The sequence below is a fragment of the Prionailurus viverrinus genome, chromosome B1, assembly GCF_022837055.1.
Source record: "Prionailurus viverrinus isolate Anna chromosome B1, UM_Priviv_1.0, whole genome shotgun sequence".
Classification (NCBI taxonomy): domain Eukaryota; kingdom Metazoa; phylum Chordata; class Mammalia; order Carnivora; family Felidae; genus Prionailurus; species Prionailurus viverrinus.
In genome coordinates, this window is record NC_062564.1 from 34,888,306 (window position 1) to 34,906,693 (window position 18,388).

The 18,388-nt window shown below is 49.2% G+C and overlaps 1 protein-coding gene across 2 annotated transcripts in view; it reads left to right on the forward strand.

Moving 5' to 3' along the window:
- LOXL2 (lysyl oxidase like 2) overlaps positions 1-18,388 on the forward strand; it is a 93,192-nt gene that overhangs the window by 22,131 nt on the left and 52,673 nt on the right. For both annotated transcript variants that reach the window (XM_047855939.1, XM_047855938.1), the window contains exons 2-3: positions 7,257-7,680; positions 13,940-14,115. In XM_047855939.1, coding sequence (XP_047711895.1) covers positions 7,326-7,680; positions 13,940-14,115 — 531 coding nt within the window. In that variant the 5' untranslated portion in view covers positions 7,257-7,325. The remainder of the gene's footprint in view (positions 1-7,256; positions 7,681-13,939; positions 14,116-18,388) is intronic.

The window sequence follows — 18,388 nt, forward strand, 5'->3', positions numbered from 1 at the left end:
TACATTCTAGATGGGGAGATAGGACCAATCCCACAAGAATGTGAGCACCTTCCGTTTCTTAGGTCTCTCCCACAGCAGCTAGCTCCATACTGGGTACAAAATGGGTGCTCAACACTGGGTGTTATATGCAAGCTATGGATCATGGGAATCTACCCCCCAAACCAAGAGCACACTGTATACACTGTATATTAGCCAACTTGACAATAAATTATATTTAAAAAAATAAATAGGTGCTCAGTTAAATACTCAGTAAGTATGATAGTACTTTTCATTTATACAGATTCTATGAACTGAAAGGAGCCGAATAAGGAGGTAGGGCACAGGAACTAGGAGGTCATACAGACTGTCCCTCCATTCTTGCAAGAACAGAAGGGACGGGGTGTTTTTCTGCACTCTAACTTATCGTCACCTCCTCTGAGAGGATAAATCCACAGAGGGAGCTTTACTGTACCAAAGTTCAGTCCCAAACCCTGCAATTGTTCAGTTAAAAAAAATGACATTTTCCCCTGCTCTAATGATCCTTTCCGGAAGGAGCATGTATGCAATACAAGTCATTATTTACGGTAATGGCAGAAAGTTGAGGGAGTCTTTCTTGTTTGAGGTTTGGCCGCTGTCGGTCACCCCTCCCCTCTATTCTCACAGCAGAAAATTCACACAGGGCACCTACAGCAGATGAGAGCAGTCGCTTTGTATGAGAAAGCCAGGACTGGGGAAGGCAGCTTGGGCCACGATGGGGCTCCCACCTCCCAGGGAAAAGTGAGGATGACCTAATCCAGTTTTCCTCTGCTTTGCCCCTGTTTTCATTGGCTGAATATATTTTCTCACAGGTCCGAACGATGTATATATTTTACAGAGAGAAACACTGAAGAAGGGGAAATGGTTTGCTAGGGGTAATAGAGCACTCCCACTGTGCCAACCCAGCTATAACCTCAGAACGTCTGCCCCATGGCAGGTCTGTTGTTTACAAGTAAAACTGCGACACTTACCCACCATCTGCGAGGCCTGCGGTTTGCCTGGCCTCTTCTGCACCGCCCTCCACCCCTACCCCACCTTCCAGGAATGAGGATGGGTCTACCCTGAGCCAGCTGTACCCTGTCCTTATCCAAATATTTTAAAATAAGGGACTAACGTACGCCAGGGACCGCGCTAAGCCTGGGGGCCGGGTCGAGTGCCAGATCACCCACGCGGGCGCGAGCAGAAAGGGGACACCCGCTCCCACGGAGCCTGGCACTGCCCTGCCCAATCGGTCCTCACCCGGCCTGGTTCCTGAAAAGGCCCGAGGGAGGCAACGGGGCCCGCAAGTCCAGGCCGCCGGGTCAGCGCCCCCGCCCCCCCCGCCTCGGGGACGCTGGTCCCCCGAACGCCCGCGCGCCCCGAGCCCCCTGGGGCTTACCCAAGGACTTCAGCGCCCCGGGTCCCTGATGGGCCGGGAGGACCGCCCGCCCCAGCGCTGGGGCACTGAGCACCACCGCCCCGGGCCCCGCCCCCGCAGCTGGGTCTGGAACCTCCCCCTTTCTGGCCCTGCAGGGCGGGGCTCGGGTCTCCCTGGGTCATCAGCGTCTCTGGACAGCGCAGCCTTTCAGAAACAGTGGGACCACCCTGGATAGATTCCCTGCCGGCCACCTTGCTCCAGGCCCCTGGGGCCTCAGGCCGAGGAGGGGCTGAACCCAAGCTCAAGTGCAAGGCTCTTGGGTAGAGCAGGCGAGGCCTGAACTGGGTGGCAGTGAAGCAGCCGTGAGGAGCGACCACAGGGCATTTTGCTCTCCACCCACCCAAGCTTTGCTTTGGACGTTGGTTTCCACCTGGTAGTTTTTCCCTCCTGAGGGTTGTTTGGATGCCAGGGAGAAAAACGGATTTTACAAAGCAATCATGGAAAGGAACATTCAGGAGAGAAAGCATGAAGAGATAATTTCAGAAAGGAGGGAGGGAATAAGGAAGGGAGGGAGGGAGGGAGGAAGGGAGGAAGGAAGGAAGGAAGGAAGGAAGGAAGGAAGGAAGGAAGGAAGAAGGAAGGAAGGAAGGAAGGAAGGGGAAGGAAGGAAGGAAGAAGGAAGGAAGGAGGAAGGAAGGAAGGAAGGTGGCCAATAGCAAGGAGTGGGGGGCTCAACCTCACTAGTAACAAAAATGCTAGTTAAAACAAAATACCCTTTCCAGCTTCTCAGATACAGAAAAGTTTGAAAACATGGCCTTAGCTAGAATTTTGAATTTGTGGGGAAATCTACATACTACTGGCCGATGTGTAAATTGACAGTCTTGCCGGATGGTCTTCTAGTTTTGCAAAAGTATTGACTTTTTACCAGCTCTTTGACCCAGCGGTTTTACTTTTTGGAATTGATCCCAAGATTGTGCAAAGTTTTAGCTCCAAGGATATTCATGTCAATAATATTTATAGCAGTAAAAAATTCTGTGATAAGATTATCCAATTTTATCATGTATTAATAAAAACAATCTTGTAAAAGAATAGTCAGGGTGGCATAATATTCACAACATACTATTAAATGTGAAAAGCAGTTTGCAGATAAGTATGTAGAAAATTATCCCCGTGTTTGGAAAGGATATATGTATGTACAGAAAAAAAGGCTGGAGGGATATATACCCCCATGTTGATAATGTTTACCTCTGGCAGTGATATTGTGAATTATTTTCTTCCTTTTACTTGTTTGCGTTCCCCAGATTTTTATCATTAGCTTGTATAACATTTATAATAAGGAAGAAAAAAAGCATAAAAGTTATTTCTAAAAGAAGAGAGAAGCATCTGGGTCTAATTCTTTACATTCCCCCAGAGTAAGAAGCAGAAGGCCCCACAGAAGAAGCAAAAAAATTCAGGAGCACTTTTCTAGGAAAGATTTAGGAGTTGAACGCTGGCCATTCCCACAGATTGGAGAATCCAAGAAGCTGGGTGGAACAGTTTATAGATATACACATCCAGAGAGTAAGATTTCTTTTTAAAAATTTCAGGGCCACATATTCTTTTCATTTTTTTCTGAGACATGAATAGATGATCTAGGGGCACCTGAAGCTCTCCTGTGAGGGGGAGCCTGGTGGTGGGGGGTAGGGGAGACAGGCAAATCCTGGACTGGGGTGGGCTGCTAGAGGTAGTAAAGCCTGGTGGGGGGAGGGCATAGCCTGGGTCAGTCTGTTGCCCATATTCAGAGCCTGGCTTGCACATCGTACCATCAGTGCAACCTTGGGTGACTTGCCAAACTTCTCTGTGCATCATTTTCCTCCTGAAGATAATCATGGGGTTTACCCCATTTGAATCAGGTATGTTAGGACACACAGGTGGTTTGAAGGAAGAAGTTTATACTCATTGATTCCTAGAAACAGGAAACAAGGCACACCACGGGGGACCATATGCAGAAGCACCAGGGTCGGTCAAAGGCAGAGGGAGTGAAGGGAAACTGAGGGCTGTGACTGCCCCAGGAAGGAATAGATGAGGCTAAATAAGCAGGCTAAGCAACATGAGGACCAGCCGATTGAATAATATCGGCTCACTCTGGGGCATTAGGAGCTGTCTCTAGTTGTCTGGTACCTGGCACTGGGGTGATTAGGGCAGGGGGATAATGCCCCAGAGGGGATGCTAAGATTGAGATTTGGGTAAGGAGGTAGTTGGGGGGGGGGGGGCGTGGCTCTGGATTGGTTGGTTTGCCTGGGAAAAGTGCACCTGTAAGGAATTAACTAACCCTGGGAAGGTTAATTGTGTAAAGCACAAGCAAAATACTATTTTAAAGGAAATCAGAGGACACATTCATTCTGATTAGAGGAAGAATTTCCTGTGCCCTTTAGGGCCCTTCTAGCTGGGCACCTGACACATTGGCACCTGACAGATTAACAGGAGAAAATCAAATTTAATTTCATACATATGGGGAATCTACACAGACATGGAAATTCCAAGGACAGGCAAAAGGAGGTACATTTGTCTTCATGAAGTAAAGGAAGGGGGTAGGGGTCTGGGACTTCAAAGGGAAGAATGCAGTTCATGGGAAGATGATAAAGAGTAAATGTTTGGTAAACAATGTTTGCAGGGGTGGGGCGGAGGGGGCGGGCGTGGGGGGAGCACTCAGGCCAACTCAGAAACAATGGGACACACAGGACTTTGATCAAACAGGCCTTGCTAGGTTCCTCCCTGTCTACCACACCTGGTTCACACCATAATGTAGTTCTCTATGGTGACAGCTCTCTTTCCTGGAGCAGGTTCTCCATCTAAATATTTTTTAGGGGGAGGGAAAGAGCTTTTCCTGAATCTGCTAGGTTTTGATTGCTTTGAACTCAAAAATAATCTTCATGCTAAAGTGGCCCATTTTGGAGTGGCCTGCCCTTGGCCCCCACAGGGGCATCTGGGAAGGTTCCCTTGAAGAATGGAAGGGGCTGTGACACACACTCTTTGGAGGGAAGGGGAGCGAGAAAGGATGGGGACACAGCGATGTGTAAAACTTAAACCAAGTATAGGCTGCTGTGATTGGACTGGTGACATGTGAAAGTCTGGAGCGAGGGCAGGGAGAGAGGGGTAGTTGGAACTGAAGCCAAGAGCGTAGCTATGTGCTGATTGTAGCTGCTATGTGCGGCTTCTACAGGGCAGGCAGAATTGGGGCATTTCTTACATGTGCTGGTGGATCGTTGATGTCTTGGTAGCTTGGGAGTGGCTAGTTCTGGCTTTGCCTGCCCGAAGGGGCAACTCTGATAAAGTCCTCAGTCCTCCCTCGTTCTTGATTTTCTCCCTCGTAATAGAATCATAATCCCTGCCTCCCTTACCACGCCCCACAGTTGTAGCGAGGCTCAGTCGAGCTTGTGGATGCAATTGTGCAACAATGGGAACGAAGCGTGGCCGGGGCACAGGAGGCGAGGATGCTTCCCTTCAGAGCCACGTTGCTGGCTGTGGTCTGAAGGGGGCCACTGCAGGAACCCCTGTGACTTTCCGACCTTGTTTGTGACTCACAGGATGATGGCGAATGGATCTCCAGTGTAACCCGAACTAGCTTGTCTCCCTAACAGTGGCCCCGCACCCGCTACAGGGCACTGGGCACTGCCTGGCCCTCCCAGCAGACGTGGAGCTGCCTCTCCAAGTTAGATCATCCCCCCTGGGCAGCTCTGGGCAGTTATCTGGTCCTTCCTTGATGGTGACGTGCCATGAACTGAACACAATTAGCCTAACCCTCTGTACCTGATTAAAATAGAAAGTATTATACTTCTGGCTTCCACATACTAGTCCTGGTTTTCCTTCTGGGGCCCCATATTCCAAGACTACTTCCTCTCCTGTGAAACATACCTGCAGTCCTTTTAAGCTAGTGGTTCCTGTCTCTGAATTATGGAAACACTGAGACACATGATCTACGTGGTTATCTCTTGCTATAGCCCTCCCTGTAGGATTCTTAGAGGTAGGCGCCACTGGGCTACGGTGACCACAATTGTAAGAATTTACATTTTTTATTTAGCAAATGCTCCTGCCGCACTTACAGTATGTGCCACTCATTCAATCTCCGTAACATTTCGGTGAGCTACATAGTATTATCCCCATTTTATAGGTAGGAAGCACAGAGAGGCACGGAGAAGTTAAGTATTTGCCCGAGGCTGCACAGCTGGTAGGTGTCAGAGTGAGGATTCAAATGCAAATCGTCTGGCTCTAGAGTCTGTGCTCCCCGCTCCTCTGCTGTCCAGTCTTCCCTCACCTGATCACGGGCCGCTCAGCCCTCTCTTGTCTGCCTCCCCTCTGTGCTAAGAGCAGACTAGACTCGGCCCCCCAGCACCCCTCAGGGAGAGAAACCATGCAAAATGACAGACCTGTCACCAGGACGTCACTGGCATCAGGACTGCTGCCTGAGGCTTCTGCTTGCAGAAACCATAGCTCAGCTAAGGACAGGCCCTGAGTGAGGGCTGTTTAAGGAGACTTTGCTCCTGACCCCCTCGCTCAGCAGCCTCGCCGGACTGCGGTCCAGAGTATGAGCTGTAATGAGATCTGAGGTGTGGGTGGGCAGCGTGCCGGTGTGTCTGAAGGCCCGGAGGCTGAGAGCAGAGCCATAGGAAGGCTCAGATGGGTGTGCAGAGAGAACAGCCCATGTTATGCTGGTGTTTCTCCTGGTGTTCTCTGTACCTGGAAGAGGCCATTTCCGTCCAGCTGAGCTAACGTCCCGAAGGAGGGAGGTCATCGCACACGGGAACACCCAGAAAACACACCCAGCCCCCCCCCCCCATGCAGTGCGCTTAAGCGCCATGCCTCACCAGTGGCTCAGTCCCTGGAACCAGATCACCCTCTCATGCAATAAACGTGTCCATGAACCTGTAATGTTTACTCTGGAGGAACCAAAGAAGAACGAGCTACAATTCCTGCCCTCGAGAAGTTTGTAACCTACCTGGGGACATGGAAGTGTCTGGAAAGGTTGAGAAGAATGTCTAGATAATGAGCCCACCTTGGAAGGAGAGAGCCACAGAGGCCGCTTCAGTAGGGATGTTGCATAAAGGAGGCGGGAACTGGTCTGGGCCCTGGGGAATGAGCTGTACAGAGGTGGGGAGAAAGAGGAAGAGTGTGCTGGATGCCCTCTGATTGCCCTGTCTACTGCTGCCCTCTCTCCCCACCATCCCCTCTGCCCCAGGAGACCAACCCATATAGACTGCACTCCCCGCCCCCCCCCCCCCCCCCCCCCCCCGGGGCTTGGCCTCATCCTGCAGGGTGAGCTTGCCCAATAGGAGACACTGGAAAGAGAGCAGAAGACAGAAGAGAGTGAGGTCAGGCATTTTTATTCTTCCTGCTCCTGTTGCTGTGGTTTGGCTCTAAGACCCTTCACTGAAGCCACAGCTCCAAACAGGCGACCCACTCAGCTTGGCCATGCTCTCTGGTCCTGTCACTCCCTCCCCAACCCCTCAAGCTGGAGTCGGAAGGGTCTTGCCTCTATTGCCAGCCCAGAGCACTATGTTATCTTTTGTTTGTTCCTCTGAGCTCTGCTCAGAGCTCGTGTCTGAGATGGTCTTTTTTTAAAACTCTGCTCAAATTAAGTTTGAATGTGCTCTGGTTCCTGCCAGGAACCCTACTGAAAACACACACACACACACACACACACACACACACACACATTTCAAAGATATGGAGTGGTAGATGAGCAGAACAGGTGAGAATTCACAGACCTGTCAGCTGAAGTGTAAGGTGGGAGAAGACAGGGGTCGGGGTCCAGAATGTCAAGAGCTTCAAATACTAAGCAAAGAAGTAAGGAACTCGCCGGACGTTCTGTAGATCCCTATAACCTGCATTCCTTCCTGTCTTCCAGGACACTCCTGCCTGCCGCCCCTCACCACCCAGCACCCCCTCGGTCAGGTCCTCCAGCCAGAGGACAGGGATGGAGAGGCGCGGAGTCTGGCGCCTTGCCAGCTGTCTGGCCGTGCTCTCGCTGCTCCTGTCCCTGAGCCTGGCGCAATACGAGAACTGGCCGCACTACCCTGAGTACTTCCAGCAGCCGGCCCCCGAGTACCACCGGCCTCAGGTGCCCTCGGACGTCGCCAAGATCCAGCTACGCCTGGCAGGCCAGAAGAGGAAGCACAGCGAGGGGCGGGTGGAGGTGTACTACAATGGCCAGTGGGGCACCGTGTGTGACGACGACTTCTCCATCCACGCGGCCCACGTCGTCTGCCGGGAGTTGGGATATGTGGAGGCCAAGTCCTGGACCGCCAGCTCCTCCTATGGCAAAGGGGAAGGTAAAGGCTCTATGCTTTGGAACTGAGTGCTGGTGTCCCTGGAAAGCCCAGGAACCGTCCCCTTTTGCACAGTTAACCTGGTAAAGGAGGCTGCAATTGCTGTCAAGTGTGAATTCCTGGTGATACTTCGGCTGGATAGCCTCCTACGTCTGCGCGGGAAGGTGGGAGCAGACAGGTGCTGGGAAAGGGTACAGTGACCAACCAGCCTGCTTTGGACTTTCCTGGTTTTAGTACATGAAGCCTGCCATCCAGGAAATGCCTCCCCTTGGCCAAAGCACACCAATTGGTGACCCTAGGTGAGGGCTGATATCAGGCTGTACCCAGGGCTCTGTGTGCCCTGCCCGGGGGCCGCATCAGCCAGGGGAGGTGGCGCCTTTCTCCCAGTCGCCCCCTTGCAGGGGTGCCTTTTGCTTTTTCTCACAAAGGCCACCTATAGGCTCACGTTCCCTGCCTCTCCCCACCATGCGGCTCACATAGCATTCCCGTTGTTAACACTAATACGCTGTTCTGGGCTTGTCCGTGATAGGAACAGAGTTGCTTTGGGTTTTTCACTTTGGTTGGCCTACCCTTTCTTCCCTTGTCAAGATCAAATCAAAATATTTTTTGGGGAAAAAAAGATGTTTTGGTAAAAGCTTTGAGGGAGAGCAGGTGTTGGAGTCCAGAACCCTGAGCTGGGTCCACGGAGCTGGGGAGCTAATCCATAATATTCTCAGTTAAGGTCGGGGCTAGAGTCTAGGACTCTAACTTTTGGAAGCTTCCCAAGTGGTTGTATATATATCCATGTTTGGTAGTCATGGAAATAGATCATTATGATCCCTTTCAACCCTTGCTTTCTGTTACTCTAGCAATGACAGGAAAAAGGAAACCCATCTCATATGTATCTTACCTCCATGCAATTGAGTATGTTCTGTGGAAATAACCAGACCAAGAGACCACACTTAGAGTAAACTGTTCTTGAAGCTACCTCCGGGTTCCCTAGTGGTGCCGAGATTAAAGTAGCAAAGACGAGTTGGCAAATGCTGTCTTCTTTTCAAACCTTTGGACATGTCTCCATACTTGTACATTGCCATGTATTCTGCTGGCCGAGTAATCCAGAGGTAACGTCAGGTTTGTGTTTTCAATCCCAGGCTCTTAAGCCTAGGTCTTTTACAACAAATACTTTTCAGGGCTGTGGGTTTTTTTCAGTGACAACTTTATTTTATTTCTACCCAGACTTAAGGTTCACCTGTCATCAGATTAGATGGATGTGGTTTTTTTCCCCATCCCAAGTTCACCTGACCAGAAGTAGGCATGGGGTTGCCAGGAGGTGGGCTAACCTGGCTCAGACTTCGCCATCCAAGGGGGACGAAGGGAAAAGAGTTAAAGAGAGCAGAGGGAATGTGTGAAGGAGCAGTTAAAACCATGGTGCCTGGAATCCGGGCTGGGTGAATAGAATGGTACTACTTGGGGGACTTGTGTGGAAGGCTGTAATGGGTCAGGGTAGAGACTGCAATACAAGAAGGAGGGTGCTAGAAACATCTTTGGGGGTGGGTAGGGATGCGGAAGCACAGCAGAGGGGTTGAAATGGACATTGGAGAGGGGTGCCATTGTTGGTGATGACAAGGTCTAGGCTGCGACCGTGGGAGAGTGGCTGATGTAGGGCGGAGGAAAGGCAGTGGGGAGAGAAGCTTTAGTCACAAGATGCCAAAGAGTCCTGGAAGGGTCATCTGTGTGGATATTGAAACCAGCAGGCTCAGGAAAAGAGAAATATCAAAAAGAAAGGGAGAAACAAATGTTAAAAAAAAAAAAATTGTGATCTGTCATGTCTCCCAGCCTTGGCGATTATGTTGTCTGCGTAAAGTGGCACTTGATTTTTACATCATAAGAGAGAGAGGGAGGGAGAGAGAGAGAGAGAGAGAGAGAGAGAGAGAGAGAGAGTACAAGCTGGGGAGAGGCAGAAAGAGAGGGAGACACAGAATCCAAATCAGGCTCCAGGCTCCGAGCTGTCAGCACAGAGCCCGACATGGGGCTCGAACTCACAAACCGTGAGATCATGACCTGAGCCGAAGTCGGACGCTTAACCGACTGAGCCACCCAGGCGCCCCTGAATATAAAAATCTTTGAATATCTTCAGCATCAGTTTTGGATTCTCAGCACTGGGTACATGGTAGGCACTCGGTAAATATTAGCTGATTGATTCATTTTGATTTAGAAGAATACTAAAAAGAGCTGACAAGCAGTCATTGGCATAGAGATCAGAGGATGTGACCAGCGCCCAGGGGTGTGCTCCCATGGAAGGAGTTTAGCCTGCAAGTCAGCTCTGTCGGTGAATTGGGAACCCATGGCTGAGCACTTACGAGGCCGTCCCTGTCACCTGCTCCTGATGTGCAGGCAGTAGTAACAAAGCCCCAGGAGAGCATCCAGGCCCTCCCAGGTTTTCCAGCCTGGACTGTCAACAGATCTTTTCCCCTAAAGTGTCTTTGAGCTCAGGGAACTTATGGACCCTTTCAGAGGGTTCTAGAGGGGACAGCTGCTCTATTTCCCACCCTCCGGTTGGGTGTCACAGTGACCTTTGCTTCAGTCTCCAAACCTGAGATCAAATCTGATGGCTCCACTGCCCCCGCCCCCACCCCGTTGTTCAAATCCGAGTGACAAAGCCAGCAGATGACCACAGCGGGGAGCGGGGTGGGGAGCAGAGGTTCTAACTTGAGCAATTGCCCTGAAAGCAGCAGGGAATACTCTGGCATTCAAAGAGTTTCATTTGTGATCTCTATCTTCCAAATGGTCTGTGAATTGGTTTCTACATCTCCTTTCATCAGGAGGAGCATGTCCTAGAGTGAATGAATGGACAGAGTAAAATGAAGTTTTGCTTCCAGAGCAGCTGGCTTTTGTGCCCAAAGTTAGAGCCCCATCTGTGATCCAAGGGCCTCTTTCTAGCAGCTCCGAACTGGGCCCAGAACCACCCTTCATCCCGGCAGGCAGAACCAGGGCTGGCTGCTTGGGGATCAGGACGGTCTAGTTGATAGGAATTAAGCATAATGTTAAGTACTGTTAAGAAAACATACTGTTATCGAACCGGGCCAAATTAGGATATCGTGCCTGGTGACACTATCTTAGGCTACGTAGAAATTTACACTTCTACAATCTACGAAAAAATAACTGGTGAGAACATGTGAAGCGTAGGATTATTGACAGTGAAGGGTAGCTCTTTGGGATGCCTGGGTGGCTCAGTTAGTCGAGCGTCTGACTTTCAGCTCAGGTCATGATCTCACAGTTTGTGAGTTCGAGCCCTACATCGGGCTCGCTGCTGTCAGCACAGAGCCCACTTCAGATCCTCTGTCCCCTTTTCTCTGCCCCTCCCCTGCTCTCTCTCTCTCTCTCTCTCTCTCAAAAATGAAAAGAAAAGAAAGCAGCTCTTGGGGTCAGCTCTTTGAGGGAAGTTAGTTCCCTTAGCACCCCAGGGAGCTAACTTCAAATGTTCCTTATCAAAAAGTAAAGCAGGTCCTAGAGCACCTGTTCTGCAGTTCCCAATGGTTCTTTTAGCTTTGCGCTGTCCTGCTTCCCATCCCCTTAGGTGGGATGGTTTCTGTTATCACAGATGGAATAAGGGCCCTGCTCCCTTTCACCATCTCTGTCCCTTCAGCAGCTTTGTCACCGAATTTCCAAAGAAGAGGCCCCACTTCAAACGCGGACGGTCTTTTCCGTTGCTAATACTTAGCAAGACAAACATTGGTTTGTTGCTGAAGCAGCAACTGATTAGGGAGCATATGTTTCCGTGGAGTTCGACGGCTGGGAAGCAAGGCCAAATTGAGAAACCAGTTGGAAAACCTCAGCCCAGATGTTTTCAATAAGCTTGTTGTTCCCCACAATGTGTCTGAGGTGCTCTGGTTCAGGCCCTGACCAGCCATCCGTCACAGCGAACACATTTCAGAAGGTCCCCGGAGTCAGGGACTGGCCCCGCATCCTCTCTGACCTTGAAGAACCTCAGATTCTCCTCAATTTTCTTGCCTCTATAATGGGAGTGTTTTTATCTGTGTTTTCCTTTCCTCGTGGAAACCGCGGGATTCCCTGTTTTTCTGATTTACTGGAAGGAGGAAGGCAAGGGGGGCTGGGCACGTACTGGGCACATACATTATCTCATCAAATCTCCATGGTGACTTGTTTGTTGGGGATTCTTGTTTCCACTTTAGAAATGGGAAACAGGTTTGGTTAAGTAGACGGCCAAGTTATGTGGTGCCCAAGCCCGAGGCAGAGAGAGTTTGAGCCCAGGTTATCTGGCTCCTTTATAGTATAGAGCCCTGCCTGAAGCCATGAGGAAAAGGAGACATTTGACTTTGTTTCCTTTCATTTTATAGGGGTACTTACGAAAATCACTATTTGAAAACCCTTTAGCACTTTAAAAAAATTATTTTTAATTGTGATAAAATACACATAAAAATGTGCCGTCTTTATCACAATTCAGTGTACAACTCAGTAGTGTTAGTACCTTCATATTGTTGTATGACCAATCTCCTGAACACTTTTTTAACTTGCAGAACTGAAACTCTGTCCTTACTCAACAACCGCTCCTCCTTCTCCCCTCTCCCAGCCCCTGGCAACCTCCATTCTACTGTCTGTCTTTATGAACTTGACTCCTCTAAGGACCTCATCTAAGTGGAATCATCTAGCTTCTGTCATTTTGTGACTGGCTTATTTCACGTAGCGTAATGTCCTGAAGGTCCATCCATGTTGCAGCCTGTCTTAGAATGTCCTTCCTTTTTAAGGCTGAGTAATAGCCCAGTGTGGATATAGACCACAATTTGTCAATGGACCCTTGAGTTGCTTCCAGCTTTTGACGATTGTGAATAATGCTGTATTGCACGTGGGTGTGCAACTATCTCTTTGACACCCTGCCTTCAGCTCTTTTGGGTGTATACCCAGAAGTGGGGATTGCTGGATCGCATGGCAATCCCATTTTTATTTTTAAAATATTTATTTATTTATTGAAGTGTAGCCGACACACAATGTTCCATTAGTTTTGGGGTGTACAACATAGGGACTGGAAAAGTCTCTGCGTTACACTATGCTCACCAGGAATGTAGCTGCTACCACCTGTCACCATATAGTGCTATTACAATACCATTGACTATATTCCCTGCTGTGCCTTTCATCCCCACGACTTACTCATTCTATAACTGGAAGACGGTACCTCCCATTTTTAATTTCTTGAGGAGCCGCCATACTGTTTTCCATAGTGGCCACACCATTTTACATGTTTGCCAACCACTAGTGCATGAGGGTTCCAGCTTTTCCACCACTTTGCTGACACTTGCTATTTTCTGTCCTTTTGGTAGTAGCCATTCCAGTGGGTATGAGGTGATGTCTCATTGTGACCAACCCTCTAGTACTTTGCATGCTGAATTCTCTACTTAGTGCAGATCAGGTAGAGACACGGAGGTGAGCAGAATTCCACAGGGCCCCCCAGGCAGATTGTTCGCCTGACTTCTGGAACGTGAGGAGGCAGCTCTGTGGGTTGGTCTAGCCGGGCCATCTTGGATTCATTGGCTAGGAAACATCAGGAAGTGAGAAGAGCACTTGCTGGACCAGGTTCTGGGTTCAGGGGGTGAACCTCACTGGGTTCGGTGGGAATACTAATGCCTTGAGGCACCCAAGAGTCAGGGGAGGTGATACGTATGAAAATTCTGGAAAAACCCCAAACCTTCAGTGGCAGGATAGCTTACATTTTCCCCAAGGGGTCAGAGTTCAGCCTCCGCTGCGGATGGAAGGTGAGTCTGGCTTGTGCCATAGTCAGCATCACTAAAATCACCATCGTCATTATTGTTACCATGCTTGAGTAACTACGGGCCAATGATAAACTAGGCATGCATCATGTATTATCTCTAATCTGTATACACAGCCCTGCAGTTGAGGTGTCTGACGAGAGGGGCTTTGACCAAGGCCATATAGCTAAGTGGCTCTGCCAGCATTAAACCCAGCTTAGTATCCAACATCTCTGCTCTTTCTACCACGCCACGTGACTTCTGGGCTCAAATTTGGGTTCTGTTCACATCACATTCAGTCTACCACATCCCCAGATCACATCAGCGGTCCACTCTGGAACGGGAATCCAGATGGTCTAGAACTATACCCAATATATGAAACATACTAAAGATCGATGGATGACCACAATAACTGCCAAAATGAGAGAAAAATTCTCTTCCTGCGTATGGCGTTGGTGCCCCCAAAGACTCAAACCTCCTTTGACGCAGTGCTTGGTCTCTCTCTTCTCTGCTTCCTTCAGGGCCCATCTGGTTGGACAATATCTACTGCACTGGCAAAGAGGCCACCCTCGCAGCTTGCTCCTCCAATGGCTGGGGTGTCACTGACTGCAAGCACACAGAAGACGTGGGTGTGGTGTGCAGTGACAAAAGGATTCCTGGCTTCAAGTTTGACAATTCGTTGGTCAACCACATAGAGGCAAGTCTCGTGCTCTTGATGACCCCCTCACGTGAATACTTTCCTTCTTCCATGAAACTCCGTTCTTGCCTACGATTCCAAGAGGAGTGTGTGAGCACGAAAGAGGGGACCCAAGCCAGCCTGGTTTGGTGCAGGGTAGTTGAGGAGAGGGTTTCTGGGGAAGGGGATACCGTCAGTGGGGAAAGGGCATTCCAGACACATTCCAGAATGGCTTGGGTAAGGGCACAGAGGGGCTGAGGCGTCAGCTGGGGATAAATAGGTCAGTACTGCCCAACAGTAGTGGGAAATGAAGCTACAAAGGGTGCACATGAAAGCCCTTCTGTGCTCTTCCCAGGAGCTTGCTCTTTGCACTGAGAAAATGTACTAGTTATCAGTTGCCGTGTAACAAATTACACCCCCCCCTCCAAATTTTGCAGATTCAAACAACAGACTGTTAGCTCACTTAGTTTCTGAGGGTCGGGAATCCATGAGCAGCTTAGCTGGTTGACTCTGATCAGATTCTCTCATGAGGTCACCAGGGGCTGGAGTGACCTCTCCCAAGCTGACTCAGGCAGCTGTTGGCTAGCTTTCGTTTCTTTCTGGCTGTCAGCTGGAACCCTCTGATCCTCTGCACACAACCTCTCTATAGGCTGCCTAAGTATCCTTAAGACGTGGAGGTCGCCCTTCTCCAGAGCGAGTGATTGATTCAAAATGGAAAGAGAGAAAGGGAGAAAACATGGCAGCTACAACCTTTCATAACCTAATCTTGGGAGCAATATACCATCATTTCTGCTATATCCTGTTGGTCACACAGATCAATGTACACAGTGTGGGAGAAGATTACGCAAGAGTGTGAATACAGAAGGTGGAGACTATGGGGGGCCATCTCGGAGGCTGGCTACCAAAGGGCCATTGTTTCCAAATCTAGCTGGGGGTCAGAATCACTTTTAAAATGCAGATACTGGGGCCTCACCCCAGACCTCCTGAATCAGAATCTCCCACTAGGGGAGGAGACTAGTTTTTAAAGCTCTCTCAGATGATTCTGATGTTGCCAGCCTGACCCAAGTCAGCCTTTGGAAATGGCAAAGGACTTGTGACCCTCCTACACTTATGTCTAAATTTCAAAGTTAGCTTTTCAACAAGTTCTCCACCCAAACAACAAAATCAGTAAACGTTTATGGCACTGTCCTTACGTGCAAGGTGTGTGGGGCTGAGGGCAGGAGGAGTGGGCAGCCTCCTCAGGGACATGGTGGACGTCACCCGCAGGGCACTCTGGGATCTGCCATGAATCCAGGCCAAGGATCCTTCCCTGTGCTTTAGCCTCTAGCTGACCCCAGGACCCGCGCTGAAGAAAGGCAACTTGAAATTGCCCTATTTGGGCTCCGGAGGAAGTTCTACCCAGACTGTGGTCTTTACATTTTCCTCTCATGAGTCATCCCGTCCTGCTTTTTTCTCATATGTTCCTAGAACACACTGAGTCCACTGGGAACTCGTCCAAGCCTGCGGTATAGCAAAAGGATTTCCAGCTTTCTCTCAGCTGGCAGGATCAGACCAGAGGAGGATGTGACCCTCTTCACATGCCACTGTTTTATCCGGGAGAAGCAGAAGCAATTGTTGAGGAGTAGACGTGCTTTAGTGTCCCAGTTACCAATGGCAACTTCGCTTTGCTGTGAAGTCTCTGATTTGGAGGATGGGCTCATCCAGCCTAGTTTCACACTTCCCTCTCCACTCCTTGTAACCTCATACAGAATCGTTGGCACCCACTTATATCTAGCTCATCTTTCTAATGTGTCCTGGGGGGAAGGGATATAGCTAATTCACCGTTGTATCCAGTAGAAATAGTGCCAGGAACCTAATGGGGACAGTGTCTCCAACCCCCCAATTTTCTTCTTCCTAGGAATGCATACCAAAGATTGTGATCCCCCAAAGTGAAGAATCTCCCAGGATAAAACATCAAAGGAAACAGTGATAAGCAGCACATAGAAGCAAATCATTCCTTCATAGCATCTTAATAGATGCTTAATAGATATATGAGCTTATTTATAACATCTTTATTTTATTGATAACATCTTTATTTTTGTTTTATCTTTTTTTAACATTTATTCATTTTTGAGAGACAGAGACAGAGCGTGAGCAGGGGAGGGGCAGAGAGAGAGAGGGAGACACAGAATCCGAAGCAGGCTCCGGGCTCTGAGCTGTCAGCACAGAGCCTGACGCAGGGCTCGAACTCATGAGCCGTGAGATCATGACCTGAGCTGAAGTTGGATACTTAACCAACCGAGCCACCCAGGGGCCCCTATAACATCTTTAATGGGCTTCTGTTTAGCCAAGAACCTCAGGATAATACATTTGGATTGCCAAATGAAGATCCGGGCTTCTGGGCGTAAGAAAGTCATTGATAGCTTGAATAAAAAGAAGGTGAGCCAAAATGTCAGTGGGTTTGGGGTTGGGGAATGAAAAGACTCATCTGCCATTAGAAAAAAACGATTCTGGAAAAGATCTCTATGAGTGGCACTCCAGCAGAGAAGTGTCTATTGAAACTGGCTCGCAGAGAAAGCAGAAACTTGACTGGGTAGAATAGGCAGAGAAGTGAACCCCCAAAATATATTAAGGAGTACTTTTTTATTTTGGAAGTGCTAACAGTCCTCACAAAAGCTCAGCACCTACCTTTATTCTGGACATTCGTTGGGTGCCTGGTGCACACACAGCATGGTCTGCCATACCCTTAGGGAAAGAAAGCATGGCCCTTGTCCTCCTGCCCTTACAGCCTGAGAAGACGAGATGCATGCCTTTAAAAAGCCCGAGGATCATTCCGAGGCAGGGAACCTAGACCCTAAATAAGTTTATAGTAACCTAGAGAGGACTACCTGGGGAATGACTGGTTTGAAGCGTTCCACACTTTCCATCTTCCTAGAAGTCCTCCCTCTTGCTGTCGTACAATCAGGCTGGTTACCACGAGCCAGACTGGGAGCTTTCTTGTCCAGCCACAGACACTGAGGAAACTTTCAACTGATGAGCAGCCCCCTGTAACCTCTTCCTTCTGATACCGGCTGAACGTAGGTCGTGAAAGGGCCCACATCTCAAGATGTCTGAGGAGAACCTTTGAGGGTTACCACTGCATCTAAGACTTTGTAGCTAAAGCTCATGTTTACTGTCAGAGCTGGCCTGATGGGTAGGGAGCTGCCCGGCCCACCTTACAGGGGGTATTTGTGGGATGCTGAGAAGTTTCTCTGAAGTACCTCGTGTAATAGCCTGTGTCAGTAGCTGAAGTCATGGAATCATTCCTCTTGGCTAAAGAAATGTCCCCTATTAAACATTTGTGGATGAGAGGAAGAAGTGTAGGCTGGTGAATGTGCAGTTAGGTGGGGTCACAATGTGATGACTAATGGTGCCTGGGAGAACTGTGGGCTAATCAGCGTGAACACAGTGGTATTTTCTGGGGCCTTGCTCCTGCCTCTCCTACAGCGGAAATTTGCATGGAGATTAAAATGTGCACTGATAAGTTATAGGGGACACAAAACTGGGGGGGGGGGGGGAGTTGCTGGAATATGACATGACTGAATGAGATTCAGTAAAACCTCAGTAAGTTGAGATAAAAGGCCCAAACTGTAATATATTCAGGATGAATTTAAGATCCTATAGCAAGGTTCATGGGAAAAAAGCAGCCACAGAGTGAAAGCCAGGGAGAGTGACTAGAAAGCCTTGACTATATCTTTAAAATCCCTGAAGGGGACTGGCTGACTGAAGCTTAGTACAAGCCAAGGCTATGATATGGCTGGTAAAAAAGAAAAAAAAAAAAAAGTAAACGTACACTGATGCGCTGATGGAATTCTTCCCTTAAACTCTGTTGTTTTGGATCAAGAACCAAGTACAGGGTTCAGTTCTGGGGGCATCTCTTAGCTAGGTCACCCAGGGGACAGGCCAGCAGGATCTGGAAACCATGTCATATGACGAAGTGAAGATACTGTGTCAAGAAAAGAGAGGAGGGGGGACATGTGGGCTCTCTTTAAATATTTGAAATGTTACCATAGAGAAGATGTTGATTTCTTCTAGCCCAGAACCAAGATGGATAAGAAGGTAATGGATGGGATGTAGATTTCAGCTCAGGGTGAAAACTCTGTAACACTTAAGACTATCCGACCCACAGTGGATGGGGCTACCCTGTTAGTAGCAAGCTCCTGGTCACTAGAGTAATTCAGCAGGAATGGGATGACCTCCTGCCAGGAATGTTGCAGCCAGATTCCTACACTGGGAAGGAAGCAGGATGAGGTGATTGCCAAGTTCTAAGATCCCT